General features: G+C 36.8%; 1 protein-coding gene across 7 annotated transcripts in view; it reads left to right on the top strand.

Moving 5' to 3' along the window:
- The window catches only part of LOC105476003 (zinc finger protein, FOG family member 2), a 503,988-nt gene that overhangs the window by 251,343 nt on the left and 234,513 nt on the right, over nt 1–18,132 (top strand). For all 7 annotated transcript variants that reach the window (XM_024790960.2, XM_024790959.2, XM_024790966.2 and 4 more), the window contains one exon: nt 1,839–1,957. In XM_024790960.2, the coding sequence (XP_024646728.2) occupies nt 1,839–1,957 (119 nt within the window). The remainder of the gene's footprint in view (nt 1–1,838; nt 1,958–18,132) is intronic.

Below are 18,132 nucleotides of genomic sequence, written 5' to 3'. Positions count from 1 at the left end.
TTATGAACATTGCATCTTTATTGCTCAGATATAGATAAATTTAAATTTTACCATGGACACAATTTAACCATTACCGAAATATTTTAGCTGATTGTAGTTTATATACTTTAGTTTTGGTTTTCAGGATAAGCAGTAATGAAAACATGAAAAATAATGTCTGGTATTTAACCTATTAAAAGGAGGTGACACTAAATAGAGAAGTAAAGAAGAGATAGAATTGAACTCAGGCTGACAGTGTTTCTTTTAAAAAAAACCTCAAGATTGAATCTGTGTATTTAAAGATAGCTACTAACTTGAAGAGAAGCTAAAGCCAGATTAAGGCAACAATTTCATATGTTACCTGTCATGACATATAGCATTTAGAAAATGTAATTACTAGGCCAGGTGCGGTGGCTCACGCCTGTAATTCCAGCACTTTGGGAAGCCGAGGAGGGTGGATCACCTGAGGTCAGGAGTTCGAGACCAACCTGACCAACATGATGAAACTCCATCTCTACTAAAAATGTGAAATTAGCCGGACCTGGTGGTGCTTGCCTGTAATCTCAGCTACCTGGCAGGCTGAGGCAGGAGCATCTCTTGAACATGAGAGGCAACCTGGGCAACAGGAGCGAAACTCTGTCTCACAAAAAAAAAAAAAAAGAAAGAAAAAGAAAATATAAGTACTGAATATATTCTATTCTGTTTTTCTCAGCTTTCTATTCTATATGGATTTTCACTGACATTAAAATTGATGCAAAAGTAATGGTGGTTTTTGCCATAGTTTTGCACCAACATAATATTTCTTCCTATTTCATTCCTTCCCATTCTCATGTCTGCTGTCGATCAGGCTGAAAAGAAATAACATTAATAAACAACGAATTTAGGTTACTGAGATAAAATCTTTAAAATATAAACATTTCAGTATGGTGATATGGCATGGTAATACTCTTTGGGGAATAAATATCCTAGATTTAATTATTTCAAAGAGAGGCTACAAGTCCTGATTGTGATTTTTTTTTTCTACCTATCTTAAACAACATTTAACCTAATTGGCCTTTTTTTTTTTTTTTGACATATTGAGGCCTTCTTTTATTTGTTTGCATATTACTCCATTCGTTTATTTCTTAAGCAAGCATTTAATGAATTCCTACTTTATGCAAGTGTGTATACTGTCTTTACTTCCTATTTCCCTTTATAGATTCCAAAATATTACTCTGGAGTAAATGAAAGGAAGAAGACCTTCCAAAACTGCTTATTTCTAAAGTGTTTTTGTTCAAACTCTTTTGGTACAATAGAATTCTATTCAGTATACCAAATACAGAAAAACAAGTAAAAACTTCATCTAAACATTTTTTATTTGAAAAACATGCCTTGCTATATATTGTACACATAGCCATGTTACCTATTGAAACTGGTAGTAATTTCAGAAAATTACCAAGTACTTAAAAAACTCTCCAGATATTGTTGTTCGAGAGTCTTGAATAAATACAAGAATTTTAACGCAAAATGATTGTCCTACTGTTTCTTGTCTATCTGTTTTGTCATTAGATCAGTGCTTTCTAAGGGAGTGTTATTGTTTCTGGTTCTAAAAGACTTAACTAAAAAAAATTGACTTCAGTAGATGATGTGTGTGAAAAGGTGAAAGGAAGAAATTGAACTAAATTTGAATACAATTATAAGGACAACTTTTATTTTCCTCTTAGGATAAGATGAGTTGTTTTTCAGACAAGCGTAATTAATTCTCTTTATATGAATCCTGAGAATATCATGTGTGTAAAGCAAACACACAAAAAGAGGAGGTGGCTGCTGTTAAAGTACAAGTGGAAGTATTCTGAACACTTCTGTTTCATTGTCTGCAGGAGAGCTGGAGGTGTTTCAGAAAGATGGGGAACGAAAAATTCAGAGTCGACAGCAACTTCCGGTGGGAACAACCTGGGGGCCATTTCCTGGGAAGATGGACTTGAATAATAATTCTTTGGTATGTGGATATTCTGAGATGTTTAATATTTTGTCATCAATGGTTAATATTTTGTCATAGCTCAGAAATTATCTCTGCTTGCTTTCCAATGAAATCACTAAAAATAACCATTTGTTTTTTCTTTTTCATGGACGGCAAAACTTGGATACTTGGTTTGTGTCTGACAGTAATATATACAGAATTTATACAGAAACAGGTTACTCATATTAAATTGTGGCTAGTAAGGTAATATATAAGGTTATTGCTTTATCTGCTTAGCCAGACTAAGACTGTTCACATTTAATAATATATAAAATTGCCTTTATTTTTCAGATGACACAAATTGTCATCCATTACAGGTTTACCTGAAGAACAAGAAATAAACAACTATGTTTTTCCTTGGTAATACTGTTTGTACCTTTAAAAGCAGGGATGAATGATCGGCATTATAACTTTTGTTGTTCAGTGTTTTTGTAAAAGTTCTGAGAACAGAAAGTCTATCTCTTGGTGTGATTATGTGGATTATTGATTAATTAGATGTTTTAAAAGTAATGGAGACCAGGCACAGTGGCTCACGCCTGTAATCCCAGCACTTTGGGAGGCTGAGACGGGTGGGTCACTTGAGATCAGGAGTTCGAGACCAGCTTGGCCAAACCTGGCAAAACCCCATCTTTACTAAAAATACATACAAAAAAATTAGCCAGACGTGGTAGCAGGTGCCTGTAGTCCCAGCTACTCAGGAGGCTGAGGCAGGAGAATCGCTTGAACCCAGAAGGCAGAGTCTGCAGTGATCTGAGATAATGCCATTGCATTCCAGCCTGGGTGACAGAGCGAGACTCCGTCTCAAAATAATAAATAAATAAATAAATGTAATGGAAAGGTAGGTAGTTTGGTTACATTTAAACTTTATTTCTTAATTGGATATATTAGTTGCTATTCCTGCCTCAGCAACTCACCACAAACTTTGTGCCTTAAAACAACATAAACTTACTATCTTGCAGTTATGGAAGTCAGCAATTCAAATTGGGTGTCACTGGGCTAAAAGCAAGGTGTCTACAGGGCTGAGCTCCTTTTCAGATGCTTTATGGGAGGATCTGTTTTCTTCCTTTTCCAGTTTCTGAGAGCTGCCAGTGGCCCTTCCCTCATAGCCCCCCTTCCATCTTCAAAGCCACCAGCGTCTGACGGAGTCTTTCTCACGTCCACATTCCATCTCTGACTCTTCTGCTTCCCTCTTACACATTTAAGGACACTTAGGATTACACTGTCCACCTGGGTCATCTAAGCTAATTTCTCTTTATTAAGGTCAGCTGATTAACACTCTCCATTCTATTTGCTTCCTTAATTTCTCTTTGCCATGCAAAGGAATGTTCACAAGTTCTAGAGGTCAGGATGTAAACATCTTTGCAAGGAGCTATTCTGCCTACCACATGGCATAAAAGAAAAACAACAGCTGAAAACCTCTCTTATAATAAGTGATAATACAGGCGATGAAATTTGGGAAGAAAAATGTTTAATATTCCTTAGAGAATCCAGACATTTTATAAGTATTTATTCCACTGAAAGTCCTTCTCTCTAAATGCCATTTATGTAGGAAGAGTCTTATGACTTTTAAAGGACTCTATCTATGCTAAGGGGATGTAAAAACTCCCAGACTGGTTTTGACAGATGTACTGGGTTCAACAACATTACATTCCTTTTTTGATTTATTGCATGAAGGAAATCCCTTCTTCAAATAATTACATGAAAGAAATTGATACGTGTGGATCTCTGTTTATTCAGTGCCATGTGGATGTGACAGAGGTTGTTGGTTCAACTAAAAGTAATGATTAGAATAAATAGGAAATATTTGTGTTACCAAACTTTTAAAGAGTGCATGAGATCCCAGGGGTACATTTATTACTTTATAAATTCATGTATTTATCCATAAAAGGATGAAATAGGGGTTTTCACATGTATTTAAGGACCAAACAAGCTGACTTTATAGTCCAGACCAAATGTTTAATAATCTGGGCAATTTGTTCTAGGTGGACCCGTGCAGCTACTTCAAAAGAGATTTGTGATATAGCCACAAAATGCAGGCCTCAGTTGGTTGAGTTGTATTAACAGATTGTTCTGTTGATTCCTTTCAGAGAGCAGTATTAACTATGTCCATGTCTCAAGCTAATGAATGTTAAGAAAGGCAAGGGAAGGATCGCCTAAACATCAAAGGTTGAATTAAATGCTATTCTGAACTTATTTTATCTGGGAGTTTCTATTTGTCTTCTAGCATTGCTTACTAAACGTCGTAAGCTATATCATATTTATCTTATTTATCACAGTGTATCAGATACCAATGCAACCTTTAATCATTTGAATGATATTTCTTCAAAAGTGTACCTACACTGTATCAGCTATAGTTGATGTGCGAGATGAACATTTTTCAGTTTACTATATTAAAAGAATATATTTACTACATGCTAATTTTGATTAATCTTGCTATTATTCTCTGTATGTATACAGAATGGTAGTTTTATGACATTTTTACCATATGCTAATTCGTGATGGATGGAAAATAAACCTATCTGAGAAAGTTTGATTTTTCATTGAAATAATTTCTGATTTTTAGACAGTTGATGTCATTTTGCTGTTTTAATAGTTCTGTATCACTGTAAAGCTATTTTATGCCATATTTAATTTTTAAAAAGGAATTTATATATATGAAGTTTTCAGAATTTTTGATACTATTTAAAACGTATGAATACTCTCTAGATTATCAACAATTGGGTAATGGGTGATTATTTAGAAAACAATTTTAATACTTCAGTTTTCTTCTTTTGTCTTAGGGTTTAAATATCAAATTATTTTATTTAGTTAAAATACAGCATTTTTCCTGATTTTAAAATTTAGTTGCCTCACTAAAATATACTTTCAAATGTTTTTCTTTTGAAATAACATCCTCTTCCAAAATTTACTTCTGAATTTATATCATTAAATACTACTAGTATTATTATTCCTACTGCTGTTACTACTGTACATCAAATTGGTTAACATATATGGCTGGAAAATGGAAATAGATTAGTTCATTTAATCCTCCAAAAAACCTGTGAATTTGGTTCTATCATAAATCACATTTTACAGATAAGAAAATAAAAATTCTCACTTCTGATTCCAGAGTCTCCTTTTTTAAAGACTCTGCCACACTGCCTTCTCAGTATAACATCTGTAACATGATTTGAGCGTGATAAAATTGTTGATGATTTCTTAACATGAATCATAAATTTATAAAAATCTCTGGGAGGAAATATGCAAAAATTAGAAATATACCTGTTTTTTCCCTTGATGGGCAAAATATTTGTTATGTAATTAGACAACTTGAGCAGTTAAAAATTAATTGAAAGACTTCTGGAGTTTTGTTACCTCTTCATAATTTGGACAGTACTATAATATGTATTTGATATCATAACTATTCCTTATAATAAAATATAGAGTCTACCCCTTCCCTACCCAACCTTGAATCAAATTTGGATTAGTGCACTCTCTTAAATTGCTTATTCGCCAACTGATGTAATGTTACTCCGCTCAGACTCATGGTGTTGGCTCGGGAGATTCGGCTCACTAATTAATCCAACATAGTAATTAATTGAGTCGCCATGCCAGATGTCAAATCCTTTTTATATCTTTCAAGTCCCCATCTTCAAGTACATTAGCAATATGCCACCTTCTGCAGGAAGGCTTTGCAGACCAGGCATTTAGATGTATATAGAACATTTTTAAAAACACAGAAACACCAAACAAATTGGTTTGACAAAAAGTTATTCTTAGAATTATGTAACACACTGAACATAGAAATAGAGTATCTTTTGTCCATACCTTATTATCTTGGTAGATACTTCATGTTTCAAAAGTTTTATAAGAGCAACAGCAGCATAGTAAATACTTTCATTGGGCCAGATACTGGTCAAAGTGCTTTACATGTTTTATAGCATATTTACTTCTTACACAAGTGCAAGAGAAGATAATATTTATCTCCTTGCTTACAGAGGCATAAACTGCTACTTTGGGAAGTTAAATAACTAGCCTAAGGTCACCTTGGTCTGATTCCATAACCCATGCTCCAGTCTTAGAAATGTTTTCTGTGATATGATAATAATTATGCCTAGCTTACAGGAATTTTGGACTAAATGGGATAGCATATGTGAGTTATCCACAAATTTCAACTACTATTACTAGTCAGTAATCTGTGGAAGTGAACCCATTGAAATCTTTCAACTTTAAAGCGAAAAACACTCTTTAAATTAAACAAGTAACACTATAAACCTTGGTGTTTGGGGATTTTACATGCCTAAATTTGACCGCCAAGGTCTCTGTCTTAGGATTCTCAAGAGAAACAGAACAACAGGATGTGTAGGTATATAGACAGAGATTTATTACAAGGAATTGGCTTGTCCAGTTATGATGGTTGGGAAGTACAAAATCTGCAGTATTCAGTCAGGTGAGAGACCCGGGAGAGCCAGTGGTGCAGATAAAGTTCGATAGCGGTCTTTGGGATATTTCCTCGCCTATAGGGAAGCCAGTCTTTTTGGTCTCTTCAGGCTTTCAGTTGATTGGGTGAGACCCACTCACATTTTGGAGGGCAGTCTTTTTTATCCATAGTTCACTGATTTAAATGTTAATTTCATTCAGAAACACCCTGTGAGTTGGCAATTAAAATGAACCATCACAGGCTCCAAAGGTCTGCACTACTTTGCAAGTTTCAGTGTTTTGAGGTATGACCTTATACTTATGAAAAATTGTTACCAGTGAGGGAGCCCAGCATTCTTTCCAGCATCTCACCTCATATCTCAGAAATAACTTATATTAAATGCTATCATAGTAGCACAAACTTGGTGTTTTTGAAAGTTTTGCAATTTTATTCATTGAAAAAAAATCAAAGGACTACTGACAAGGAAGAAATTTTTTAAATTACCTTAAGTTCTGATCAATATCTGGTTTGGATGTGGTTTTAGAACGTCTGTATTTATATGTCGTACCTTTGAAGTTTTTCCTCATATTCTCCCAAGGACAAAGATCCTTGTAATAAACGAAATCTCAGCTGTGCTACCATGTGGTAGTACTTAGTAAGTATCAAGCAACAGTGATTACTTGGAAGGTTGGGTGTCTGAAATTTAAATGGCGTTTGCCTTCTCTTGCTTTTAAATATATCAGCTGTTGATAGCTAACTATTCTGATTGGATTCAGTCAACTACTGGAATCATACAACATACATAGTTAATTAAATAGAAAGCCCCAGATTACTTACAACATAGTAGTAAACTCATCGCAACCTGTTAAATTCAACAAATGAAATTTGATAGAGAAATCTCATTTTATTCTGTTCAAGCAGAACAAAACCTTGTGTTATTTTCCCACAGGGTATTTGTGATACTGAATTTTTTTTAAAAATAAAATATACATATAAAGGGCACTATAGATATTTTGTTGACCTAATAATGAAATAATGCATGTATTAAATTGCATCTTAAAAGTTTTAAGATAGTCATCTTTCTAGAAGTGTGATTACGGAAAAAACTAGAAGTCCCCGATCTACCTGCTCATAATTAGAATTATTAATTGCCTCCATTTCTTCCTTTGCAGTTTTATCTTTTCCAGTATTCATCTTTGATCTTAATCATTGCTAGTCTTCAAGCTTCATACCGTACCTATCCTGTAGCAAATATATCTCTACCCATGTCTCCAGCATTCACCTCCATAGGCAAAGGCTGCCCAGTGGGCACACCTGTGACTTTTCTACCTGAGCACTTTTTTCCAGCCTTAAGAGCAAACTCCCTGTAAACTGGGAAAACTGCAAGTGCTGGAGATTTCCTATTCCCAAAGATTATCCTCAACCAATGATGGACAGAAGGTTGGTGGACTAACACCTCCGCTTCCCTTCCTTTTGGTTAGGATACAAGATGTGTTCTATATTGTCTATTAGAATTTGGCAGTGGAATTGAGCGCTGATTGCCTTGACAGTGAACATTTTGTGAACGTCTTCCCTTTCTTGCTTGCTTGGCCACAACCTTACTGGGATTTTCTGGGATCAACTTCCCAGTAAACTACTTGTACTGGAATCAGTCTCAGGGTAAGCCTCTGGGGAATCCATACTAAGACAGCCTCTAAGATGTAATAATGAAATAAATTTGAAAGCAATATCCAAATTATTATTGAGATTATAGAGGACATATAATTATTGAACCTTTATTATCCAATTTTGGACCTCTATTACTGGCACATAATTGGTATTCAATAAATACTCTTTAAAATAAAAATCTAATCGAATTGAATTTACTTATCAGGAACATTCTCACTGACTCCACCCATATTCTCCATCTTTCCCATCTCAATGGCATAATTTATAATTTTGCTGAGGCATGACTTTTTGTTCAGCCTCAGATTTCATTGATGTTGACATTGTGAATGGTATCTTCTTTCTTAATATTCATTTTAATCTGGGCTCAGGACTACCATACTTTCCTATTTCTCATATCTCTCTGGGTCTTGGCTCTTTTTAATTTAACTGTGAGTGTTTCCCAAAACACTTCTGGCCTTTCTTCTCTTCTCCCTCTGTTCCCAGTGCCTCGGGGAGCTTATCCACTTGCAAAGCTTCAGCTACTAATTTACAAATGACATTTAAATAAAAAAATCTCTAACCTTGGCTTTTTACCCTTTCTCTAATAGCACATTTCAACTGTTTTGCAAGCCTTTCCCATTTAATTCCTCCAACTACACAGTCACAAAGAGAGTTTATTCCTGTCTCCACAGACAGCCTCTCTTTTCCTGACTTCCAGCTCTCAGTCACCTTTAATTCTAGTCCTCTGCCTCTCCTTTCCTACCTCTGCTGGGAGTCCGTTCTCTCAGTTATCTTGTGTCTTTTCTGCATTTCTACCTCTCCTTCTCACATCTCAAATGCTATTCACACACAGTTACACATACCCTGCCTCTCTCCTTTTGCCTGTAACTACTACCATCTCTTTTTCCTTCTATTCAGAATCAAACATCTTCCAAGACTCTCCATTTCATGTCCAGAAACCAAGCATCATAACTCCTGCTTTCGTAATGATTGTTCTCCTCTTTCTGTTCCTACTACCACTGCTTTAATCAAAAGCCCCATCACTTCTCTCTTGACTATTACAATGTTCTTCTGTCCTTCCTTGTCATCTTTTTCTTTACTCAGACCACAGTATGTCCTGAAAGCAAAACTACAGTAGTCACTTAACTCCTGTGCTTTAAAATCATTCTAAAGGGCACGAGAATACCCCAAGGTTTTGATAAAGCCTAAAAAAGGCCTTCATGATACTCACCTCCCCAGGTGATGCTCACCTCCCCAAATCTGACCCCTTTTCCACTCTCTTATAGACTTTAGGCATTCTGAACTACCTGCAGTGCCCTGAATGTCCATTTTTCTTCCACATCTGTACATTTGGTCCTGTTGTTTTATCGTCTTGGAAACCCCTATTCCCCCCTCCCCACCTATCTCTCTTCATCTCACTAACTCCAATACTTATTTGAAGACTCTGCTCAAAGTCACTTCCAAAGTAGACCTTCTCTGAAGCCTCCTGTCTGGAATAGATAACCACTCTTGGAGTATTTCCCTGGTGCTCTAGGTTTACTAGGATAAGAGCACTGATCACGTATCTATGAGCTCCTGTTTGCTTGTCTATCTCCCCTGCAGACCATATGCTTATTATCTATTTTTTATCTTTCTATCCTTCCTACTTAGAACAATGTCTAGCTTATACTAAGAGCTCAATGAATAATATTTGAATGAATCAGCACATTAGTTTTTTCCTTTCACTTTTCTCCATAGCAGGAACAGCTGCACACCCCTCCTTATTCAAGACCCTGCATCCTTCCTGAGGCTTTACGTCCATGTCTGTTTCGTCTGTGATCTTGCTTCATCTGCTCAACTCAGCAGAGCAGTGACCACAGGAAATGCTGTCTTGTACCTGTTTCGTTTGTTTAGAGACTTGCCCTTTTAGTTTAATCTCATGTGAGAGGAAAGTTCAGTAGGACAAGATAACCGTGTCTATTTCTTCAGTTTTTATCTCATAAGGAGATATGCTCATGATGGTTTCTGGAGAAATGTTGACTAATTTCAGTATAAGATTTGCAACCCTTGGGTGCAGCTAGGGAGGATGAGGTGTTGAGCCTAGTGAGGCAATTATGATTTGTTTACAACAGACTCAGTTTTAGATCCCTCACTATGACATGGGTGAAGGCCAAGAAGGTGTTCTACTCTACCGTGCTTTCTGTGAAGTCGCATCCAGCCTCACACGTTCCAGTGACAAACCATCTGGGAAATTCCATCTGTCTCTGCTTGGAAACTGAGGTGGCAGTCGCCCACTGTGAGCAATTTTCTATTAACTTCTTGGATAAGATCAGTCAGATTTATACTGAATTGATGGGAACCGTAAGAGCAAGGTTGTTCCAAGAGAAGACAAATGTACTGATTCCTCTAATTGGGCTTAAGCCAGTTTCATTCACAGACACCCTTAGGTTCTAGTAGTGCAAGGACTTATAACCTTTTTAATTGTACCCTGTTCCTCTTGGGAAAACGTTGGTGAAATTCATTATTGATGGATGTTGTAGATTGTCCCTTAGGGAGGGTAAGATCCTGGCTTCTCTTGTACTCTATCTGCTATGTGGAGAATTAATGGAAATGGAGTAGACAGGAAAGCTGCTCAAAGAAGACTTGAAAGCAAGAAATTTAATGCAGCAGAGCCTTGGAAAGTGATGTGTTGGTTTGGTTTCTAGAATTAGAGTAGGGTTTTTTTGTTGTTGTTTTTGTTTTATTTATTTATTTATTATTATTATTATTTTGGTGGAGGGGATTACTCAGAGAAAGAGGAGAAAGAGAGAAGTTTGTGTGGAGGCCTCAGTAATCAAAGGCCTCCTATTGAATGTGAGTCAGAAAGGAAGAAACCAAACACCAAAGAATTATTTCACAATTGAAATATGTAGAAGCAAGCCAGAGAGGTCAATTGCATGTTAATCTGAAGGGATTGGCTGTGTTATAATGCAGATATAGTTATGATATTGGCAGTGGATGAAAATACATTGTCATATGGCACAATGGTACTGAAACGAAAACATGAATTTGTTCCCTTCCTGATAATTTTTACTTGCCTCCAAAATAATACCTTTTGTGTATAGCTAGCCTATCTGTTAACCTCAATCTCATCCTGACTTACTTTATCTCCTGATGGTGAAGTCTTTCCAGGTTCTTTACATTAGGACTTGGATTTGAAAGGTGGAAACACAATTCCTTGCTATACATAGACAATTTTATTTATGGACCTAACTTACTATCCTCTGCCTGAAATTTTAATACATTTTGGCCTTTGGTTTATATGGCTAAACCTATTTACCCTTAGTTAGGCCAAGTTTGAACTTTAAAAAAAATTATTTTTAAAAGATTATTCATTGTTCCCTTTTTCCAGAACCCCGAGGAGAACTTTTGTTGAAGATGATCTTTTCAGAGTTATTAGAAGGACAATTAGTGCTATTAATTAATTTCTGAAAGGAGGAATTGTTTATGTCATCGTAAGATGATCAAAGCTGATCCACTCTATGTGTGTAAAGTTGAGACTAATGAGTCACATAACCTTTTCTCACAGAGGATCGGTGTGAAGGATGAAGAATCACTATTGATTTATAGCTCCAGATACTCTTTGTGGGAGTTGTGATTGTTCCCACACATAGGGATCCTTACATGAATTTTCTTAATGCAGATTTCAGTGCTACTGTCATTTCTTCGTATTTGCCAAAAACAGAATCATGGAGGCCTAAGGTGGAAGTGGGTGAATATATAGAGTCCCTGCCCCTCTAGGGAAATCTGTCACCATCTTGACTAGTGAGGTGGTGGTTTGTAAAGCATAACTATTGTTTTCGTAACACAATTATAAAATATCAATCTTGAAATGTAGTTTTTGCTGGAGGGAAGGTAGAAGTAGCAAAGCACTGTGAGGAAGAGTTGTTCATGGAGTTGACCAAACTGTCCTCTGTTATGTGCTGATAGGTCTGGCATGCCTTTTTTTTTTTTTTTTTTTTCAAATGGAGTCTGGCTCTGTTGCCTAGGCTGGAGTGCAGTGGCGTGATCTCATCTCACTGCAAGCTCCTCCTCCTGGGTTCGTGCCAGTCTCCTGCCTCAGGTCCCAGTAGCTGGGACCACAGGTGCCCGCCACCATACCCGGCTAATTTTTTGTATTTTTAGTAGAGACGGGGTTTCACCATGTTAGCCAGGATGGTCTCGATCTCCTGACCTCATGATCCGCCCGCCTTGGCCTCCCAAAGTGCTGGGATTACAGGCATGAACCACCACGCCCGGCCTCTTGCATAAATTTCTAACAAGAGAATAATAAAGTAATATTTATTACATACTTTGATAATTTGAGAAATTATTTGAGAAACTCTCTGGGAGATTAACATATTTTTGCCTGTTAATTTAAATATTGAATTTAAAGTTGTTTTGTTTTTTTTTTTGAGACAGAGTTTTGCTCTTGTTCCCCAGACTGGAGTGCAGTGGCATGATCTCAGCTCACCACACCTCTGCCTCTCAGCTTCAAGCAGTTCTCCTTCCTCGGCTTCTTGAGTAGCTGGGATTACAGGCATGTGCCACTATGCCTGGCTAAGTTTGTATTTTTAGTAGAGACGGGATTTCTCCATGTTGGTCAGGCTGGTCTCGAACTCCCGACCTCAGGTGATCTGCCCACCTCGGCCTCCTAAAATGCTGGGATTACAGGCGTGAGCCACCGCACCCAGCCTAAAGTTGTTCTTTATTATTCATTGACTCTTATGTCACTTTTCTCATAAAACCCCTTGTCCCAGCTTGACAAAACTGTGGCTTCTTGATTCTAATAATTTCAGTGTCTTCTGTGTCATTTTGTATCACTTTCTGTTTTTTTAATGGCGGGAAACCAGACTCAAGCATAGAGTCATGTAGATTGTTCTGTGGTTTTCTTCTCATACTCTTTAGTTCCTTTGCTGAGGGTTAAAAATATGAGCACAGCTTGTCTCAGGCGTAGTGTTTCCCACAAGGCTTTAATCAAGAGGACAGACAGGTCAGTGGTGTCATCTGAAGGCTCAGCTAGTGGAGGATCTGCTTACGTGCTCACTCAAATGACTCTTGATTCAGTGCTTCGCCTAGTGGGCCTCTCCTTAAGGCAACTCACAATATGGCAGCTGGCATCCCTCTGAGCAAGCAGATGAGAGCACAGGACAGGGAGCCCAAGACAAAAGCCACAGTGCTTTGGTAACTTAATCATGGGAGTGGCATCCCATCACTTTTGCTGCATTCTAGGGAAGGAAATTGTGCAGGGCTTGAAACCAGAGGGCTGGGGTGTCTGGAGGCCATCTCAGAGGCTGCCTGCCACAGAAGGTAATTTGCATAAGTAGTTAACCTGACCTGTGGATAGGGAAGGCCTTTCAAATACTAAGAGCCATGGGAGCAATCACAAAAGAAAATTCAGTGAATTTGAATACAGACAACAAAACTGTATGCTATACAGCATCATAACCAAAACCAAAGATTAATAAGTAGAAGATATTTATGAAAATGAGGTATGTTTTATTATTATTCATGAAAACATATATGGTTTCTCACACTGGTGATCAGTGGCTTCCTGATTAATTTATTTAGATATTAATTTTGCAATAAAGACAAAAATATACAAAACATGATTTGTCCAAAAATTTGGTGGGAATTAGGGATCAAAAGTAGTTTGCTGAGTGTTTCTTCTCCTTTGGTAATTTTGAGAAACATACACCCACACACTGTAAAGATCAAAAGTGGGAGAGAAAGTACGGCAAAGAGCCCGTGATGGGGTCAGAACCGCCTGAATCTAGTCCTGACTGTTATTACCCAAAGTGGATGTGCTATCTTGGGTAATCATACATGCTCTTAGTTTCCTCATTTATAAAATAGGGGTTATTATACCCGCCCTACAACATAGAATTGTAAAATTATATAAAATTATATGCATTTAGTCACTTTGAAAAACATACAGATTGTTTAACAAACCTGGATTCCTTTTTATTATGCCTGTGAATAGAAAGTGAATTATTCATTCCTTTAATTCCCCAAGCAGTGCATCTAGTCTTTTCTCTTCTGTTCTCTCCCTGAACATACTTTTAAAAGCAGTTTTGGTTGTCATATGAATATAGATTCGTATACGTGTGCTCACGTGTATCCATACACACACACGCTTACTGATTAGCTGGCATGAATATTCTGAGAACTCATAGCCTAGATAAGTAAAAGGTATGGACTTAGTGCATTCATCATCTAAGTAGAAAATCACCACAGAGGAAAAACACATATTTTCAGGAAGAGAAAGAAGGGTTAAGTGGTCAAACTGCCTTTTGAAAGATCTTGGCTTCTTTGAGTTTTCTTTTTGTAAGGAGTTATTCTTCAGAAAGCATTTCTCAGGTGTGTGATTGGGGATTTCAGACAATCGGAAAAGTAATTTACCCTGTCTGATTCACTTTTGAGTTAGGTTTGTATTTTAAAATGTTAACTCAATTCTTTCATTATTTATGGCATTTTAGAGCTCAGTACAGAATGGAGTGAATAAGGCAGTCATATAATGCATACAGTGATGTACTGTGAAATATGAAGAAATGGGGACAGCGTTTGGAAGAGCAGAGGCACTTCATGTGCCTTAAGTTTTAGCTTTTATTAAGAAGTCAAACAAATACCATTTGTACCTCATTACCCTGTGTGTAATAGTGTGAGCATTGTCCCGCAGACAGGAGCAGCACGAGTCCCTCCAGGTTCTGATCCTAATCTCGGATGTGGCATTACCACCTCTCCTCTGAAAGCCACTGCTGCCCAGGCACACACAGCATTTTAGTGCATTTAAAGGTACTCAATTATATCCATGTGTGCATCTGAGATAAGCATCAGGACCCAAGTACATGTTAAATTCAGCTCCTATAGGAAAAAAAAAAATAGTACTTGCCTTCATTAAAGAAGTACAGAAGTGGTGGAAAGAAAATTTGTCCTTTATCTGAATATTTTCAGCAAGACACCTAGGCAGTCTTATTCTTGTTGCATTCCTTCCAAACTTTGTGAAAATGACAGCTCTTCAAAGGAGGCAGACATGTACACAAGTGTCCCCCGTCTCTGCTGATATTCCGGGAGGAAAAGGGGCAAGGGAGGAAGAGTGTGTGATGAAAGTCAAACAGTGGTCGGCTCCATTACTTCATTAATCAAGTGGAGGCATTCTGAAAAATGTTTCTCTTTGGTTGCAGCCATCTATTTTTTGGTGTTAATCTGCGCCCTGTGGCAGGGTTTTGTGAAGGGAAACAATGAGCCGTTGTATCACCCACCTCCCTTTCCCCAATTGTTGTAGCCCCTGTCAGAAGGCTCCGAGGATGATGCAGGTCTGTATCAGCCTGATAAGGGAAAAGAGGATTCAAAATGGCTTTGGAGAGACTCCGTGGGAGTGGAGTGTGCTGTTTTGGACTAGACAAGCTAGGGAATATGGCAGAGGCCCTTAATGGGATCCTAAGGCTTCAGTGCCAAACCTTCTGCTGCTTCTTGAAGGTTTTCTAATGAAATATTTTAATGGTAAAATTCTGAGACTGTCAGAGGGGCCGAGGTTCAAGATGCTGTTTTAAGTCATTTGCTCCATAATCTGTGATTAGTCAATCCAGGTCAAAAAGACAAAAAAGAAAAAGAAAAAAAAAATCCAAACTCAAGAAACGTCCCAGAGTGTATGCATTAGGTCACTTTTATTCTGTTGACAATGAGTGTTCAATTCACTGTCATCATGAGCTCTGTACAAGTGGCCTGTACATTTTATATACTGTAGGTTCCTATTTTATGGCTAGATGAAATATGAAGCTATCTTTCATAATGCTGATTCCATTTTGGCAGGCCTTTGGATCCACATATGGTTCAGTTAAGCTGTTTTGGAGCCTAATGTACCTTTGTTATTTATCGAGATTTTTGAAAGGGGAATAAGTGTGCTATTTTTGCTCTGCATTAAAAAAATACACATTAAATGTTTCAAAAATAATTCATACAGCTAAGAAAATTCTAGTGAGCTTTAGAAACGGATCTGCTATTCCTAGGACAGCTAAAATAAAATCATTCCTACCCATGAAGGGAAAAATAAAAAGACAGCTGAAGCTGCAGCAAAATAGAACCATTATCTTATAGCACACGGTAATAATATACACGGAGAGCAATTAGTAAACAGGGGCAAGAAAAGTGGGCATCAAGTTAACACACTGTAAACTTTAAGTATCTTTAAGCTTATAGATGATGCTGAGATTTTTTTTTAATTATTCATTCTACTGTTGGCCTGGTGTCTTATGAATAAACATAGAGGCACAAAAAATTAAAAACAGAGTAGTTGTCAGATGAGTGAATGATAGGGAAATATCTCGCATACCACGGATAGTCCAATGCTTATCTAGAAAAACTTAGCTGCTCGGAGCTGATGTTTGCTCCCCATTGCTGAGACCTGGTTGGTAGAGGGCAACTTTACCTTCAGATTTAACATTCTTGTTTTGGTGAGTGTAACTCAGACTCTTGACTATTGGTTAAAATAATGTCTGCGTGAAAATACAAAGAAAGATAGAAGAAAAGTGACACATCCTGTCATATTGGAAGACAACTTTTTGTTTTTAAAAACCTTTGATAAGATAGATCTATTTGCATGTATTTGTATATTAATGCTCCTACTTTGTATTTGTAAAGAGCTTTCAGATTTTTATGTGACCATTTCTGCATTTTTATATGGTCATTTATTTTCACTTGAAGTTAATCATTAAGAAAGTTTGTTAGTATTGATACTTAAAGTCAACCATTGCTTTTGATAAGTGATATTGATTAGGTTAAATCTTCTTTTAAATAGTATTTACCAGTTAGCAAAGTCTGTGTTTTCAGAATTACAGTGGGCACAGAGGTGTTCATAAAATAGGAATTGAGTCCCACTTGATAAGAGTTGCTTAAACTTGATACTGTTGACATTTGGGCTGGATAAAATCTTTGTGTTGGGGGTCCATGCTGTGCATTACAGGATGGTGAGCAGCATCCCTGGACTGCACACTAGATGCTGTTTGCATCCCTCTCCCGTGACATCCACAATTATACCAGATGTTGCCAGATGCCCCTGGGGGACAGCGTCAACCCCCAACTGAGAACCATTGTCCTTCAGAGTCAGGAAATATTGTAGGGAGAAAAAATAACGACGACAAAGGCCAATGTTCATGTTAAATAGACTGAGATTATGGAATGTGTATATTAATGCTAAAATTGTACCTTGATCAATGTACTTTCATAAACTTGCCATAGATATCTCAAATTTAAAATCTCAAGACAGCTTTATTATTCTTAAATGCTGTATGATAATGAAGAAAAATAAAAATTTATTTCTTACAAAGTTAAAAAAAGAAAAAAAGAAAAAAAAGAAAGCTTGTTAGAATGGACCCAAGCCAAACAGTTGGCTATTGTCTGCATGAAAGAGTAGGGATGGTCCCTTTTGGACGTGTCACCCTAACTGAATCTCCAACCATATTGTGTGCCTTTCTATAATGGTTTATTTTGCTCAAGCTTCATCTGTCTTTTATTATTTTCCTTTATAGTGGTATGTTATTTTTATCATCTTTACGGTCAAATGAAAGGGTAGTGTAATAATCATTTCCCTTATTTCATAACTATTCCAACAGTTTTCCTCTGCTGAATCTAGTAGCAATTAAATGACTACTATAATGTATTCCTTTCCTTAATGTTTTGTACATACAGCCATAGAAGTCTTGAAGGAAAACTTGACTCAGTATTTGTTTAGCATATTCCATAAGTCAGGAACTCTTCTAAATGTGGGATACAAAAATCTGAATTCTTCCTACACAGAATTGCTTTGTGTATGAGTATTTAAATAGAACTGAATCTATCCATAGCCTTTATGTATATTTTTAAGCAAACCTAACAAACAAAAAGTGATATTCACATATGTGCAGGCACATACACATACATGCACATGCATGCTCACATAGAATAAATGGTTGATTTTTAAGCCAACAAATAAGATAAAAATGAATAAATTTGCATTTTATTATTATTCGTTATACTCTTAACTTACCCACATAAAATAATCTTATGAAGTAAAGCACACCTCTATTATTGAAAGAATTACACAGATTTAGTCAATATTTTTCCTATCATAGAT

This window comes from Macaca nemestrina, chromosome 8, assembly GCF_043159975.1.
Source record: "Macaca nemestrina isolate mMacNem1 chromosome 8, mMacNem.hap1, whole genome shotgun sequence".
In the NCBI taxonomy this organism is placed as follows: Eukaryota; Metazoa; Chordata; class Mammalia; order Primates; family Cercopithecidae; genus Macaca; species Macaca nemestrina.
The sequence above is the reverse complement of the archived record's forward strand: the minus strand, read 5'-3'. Positions and strand labels throughout refer to the sequence as shown.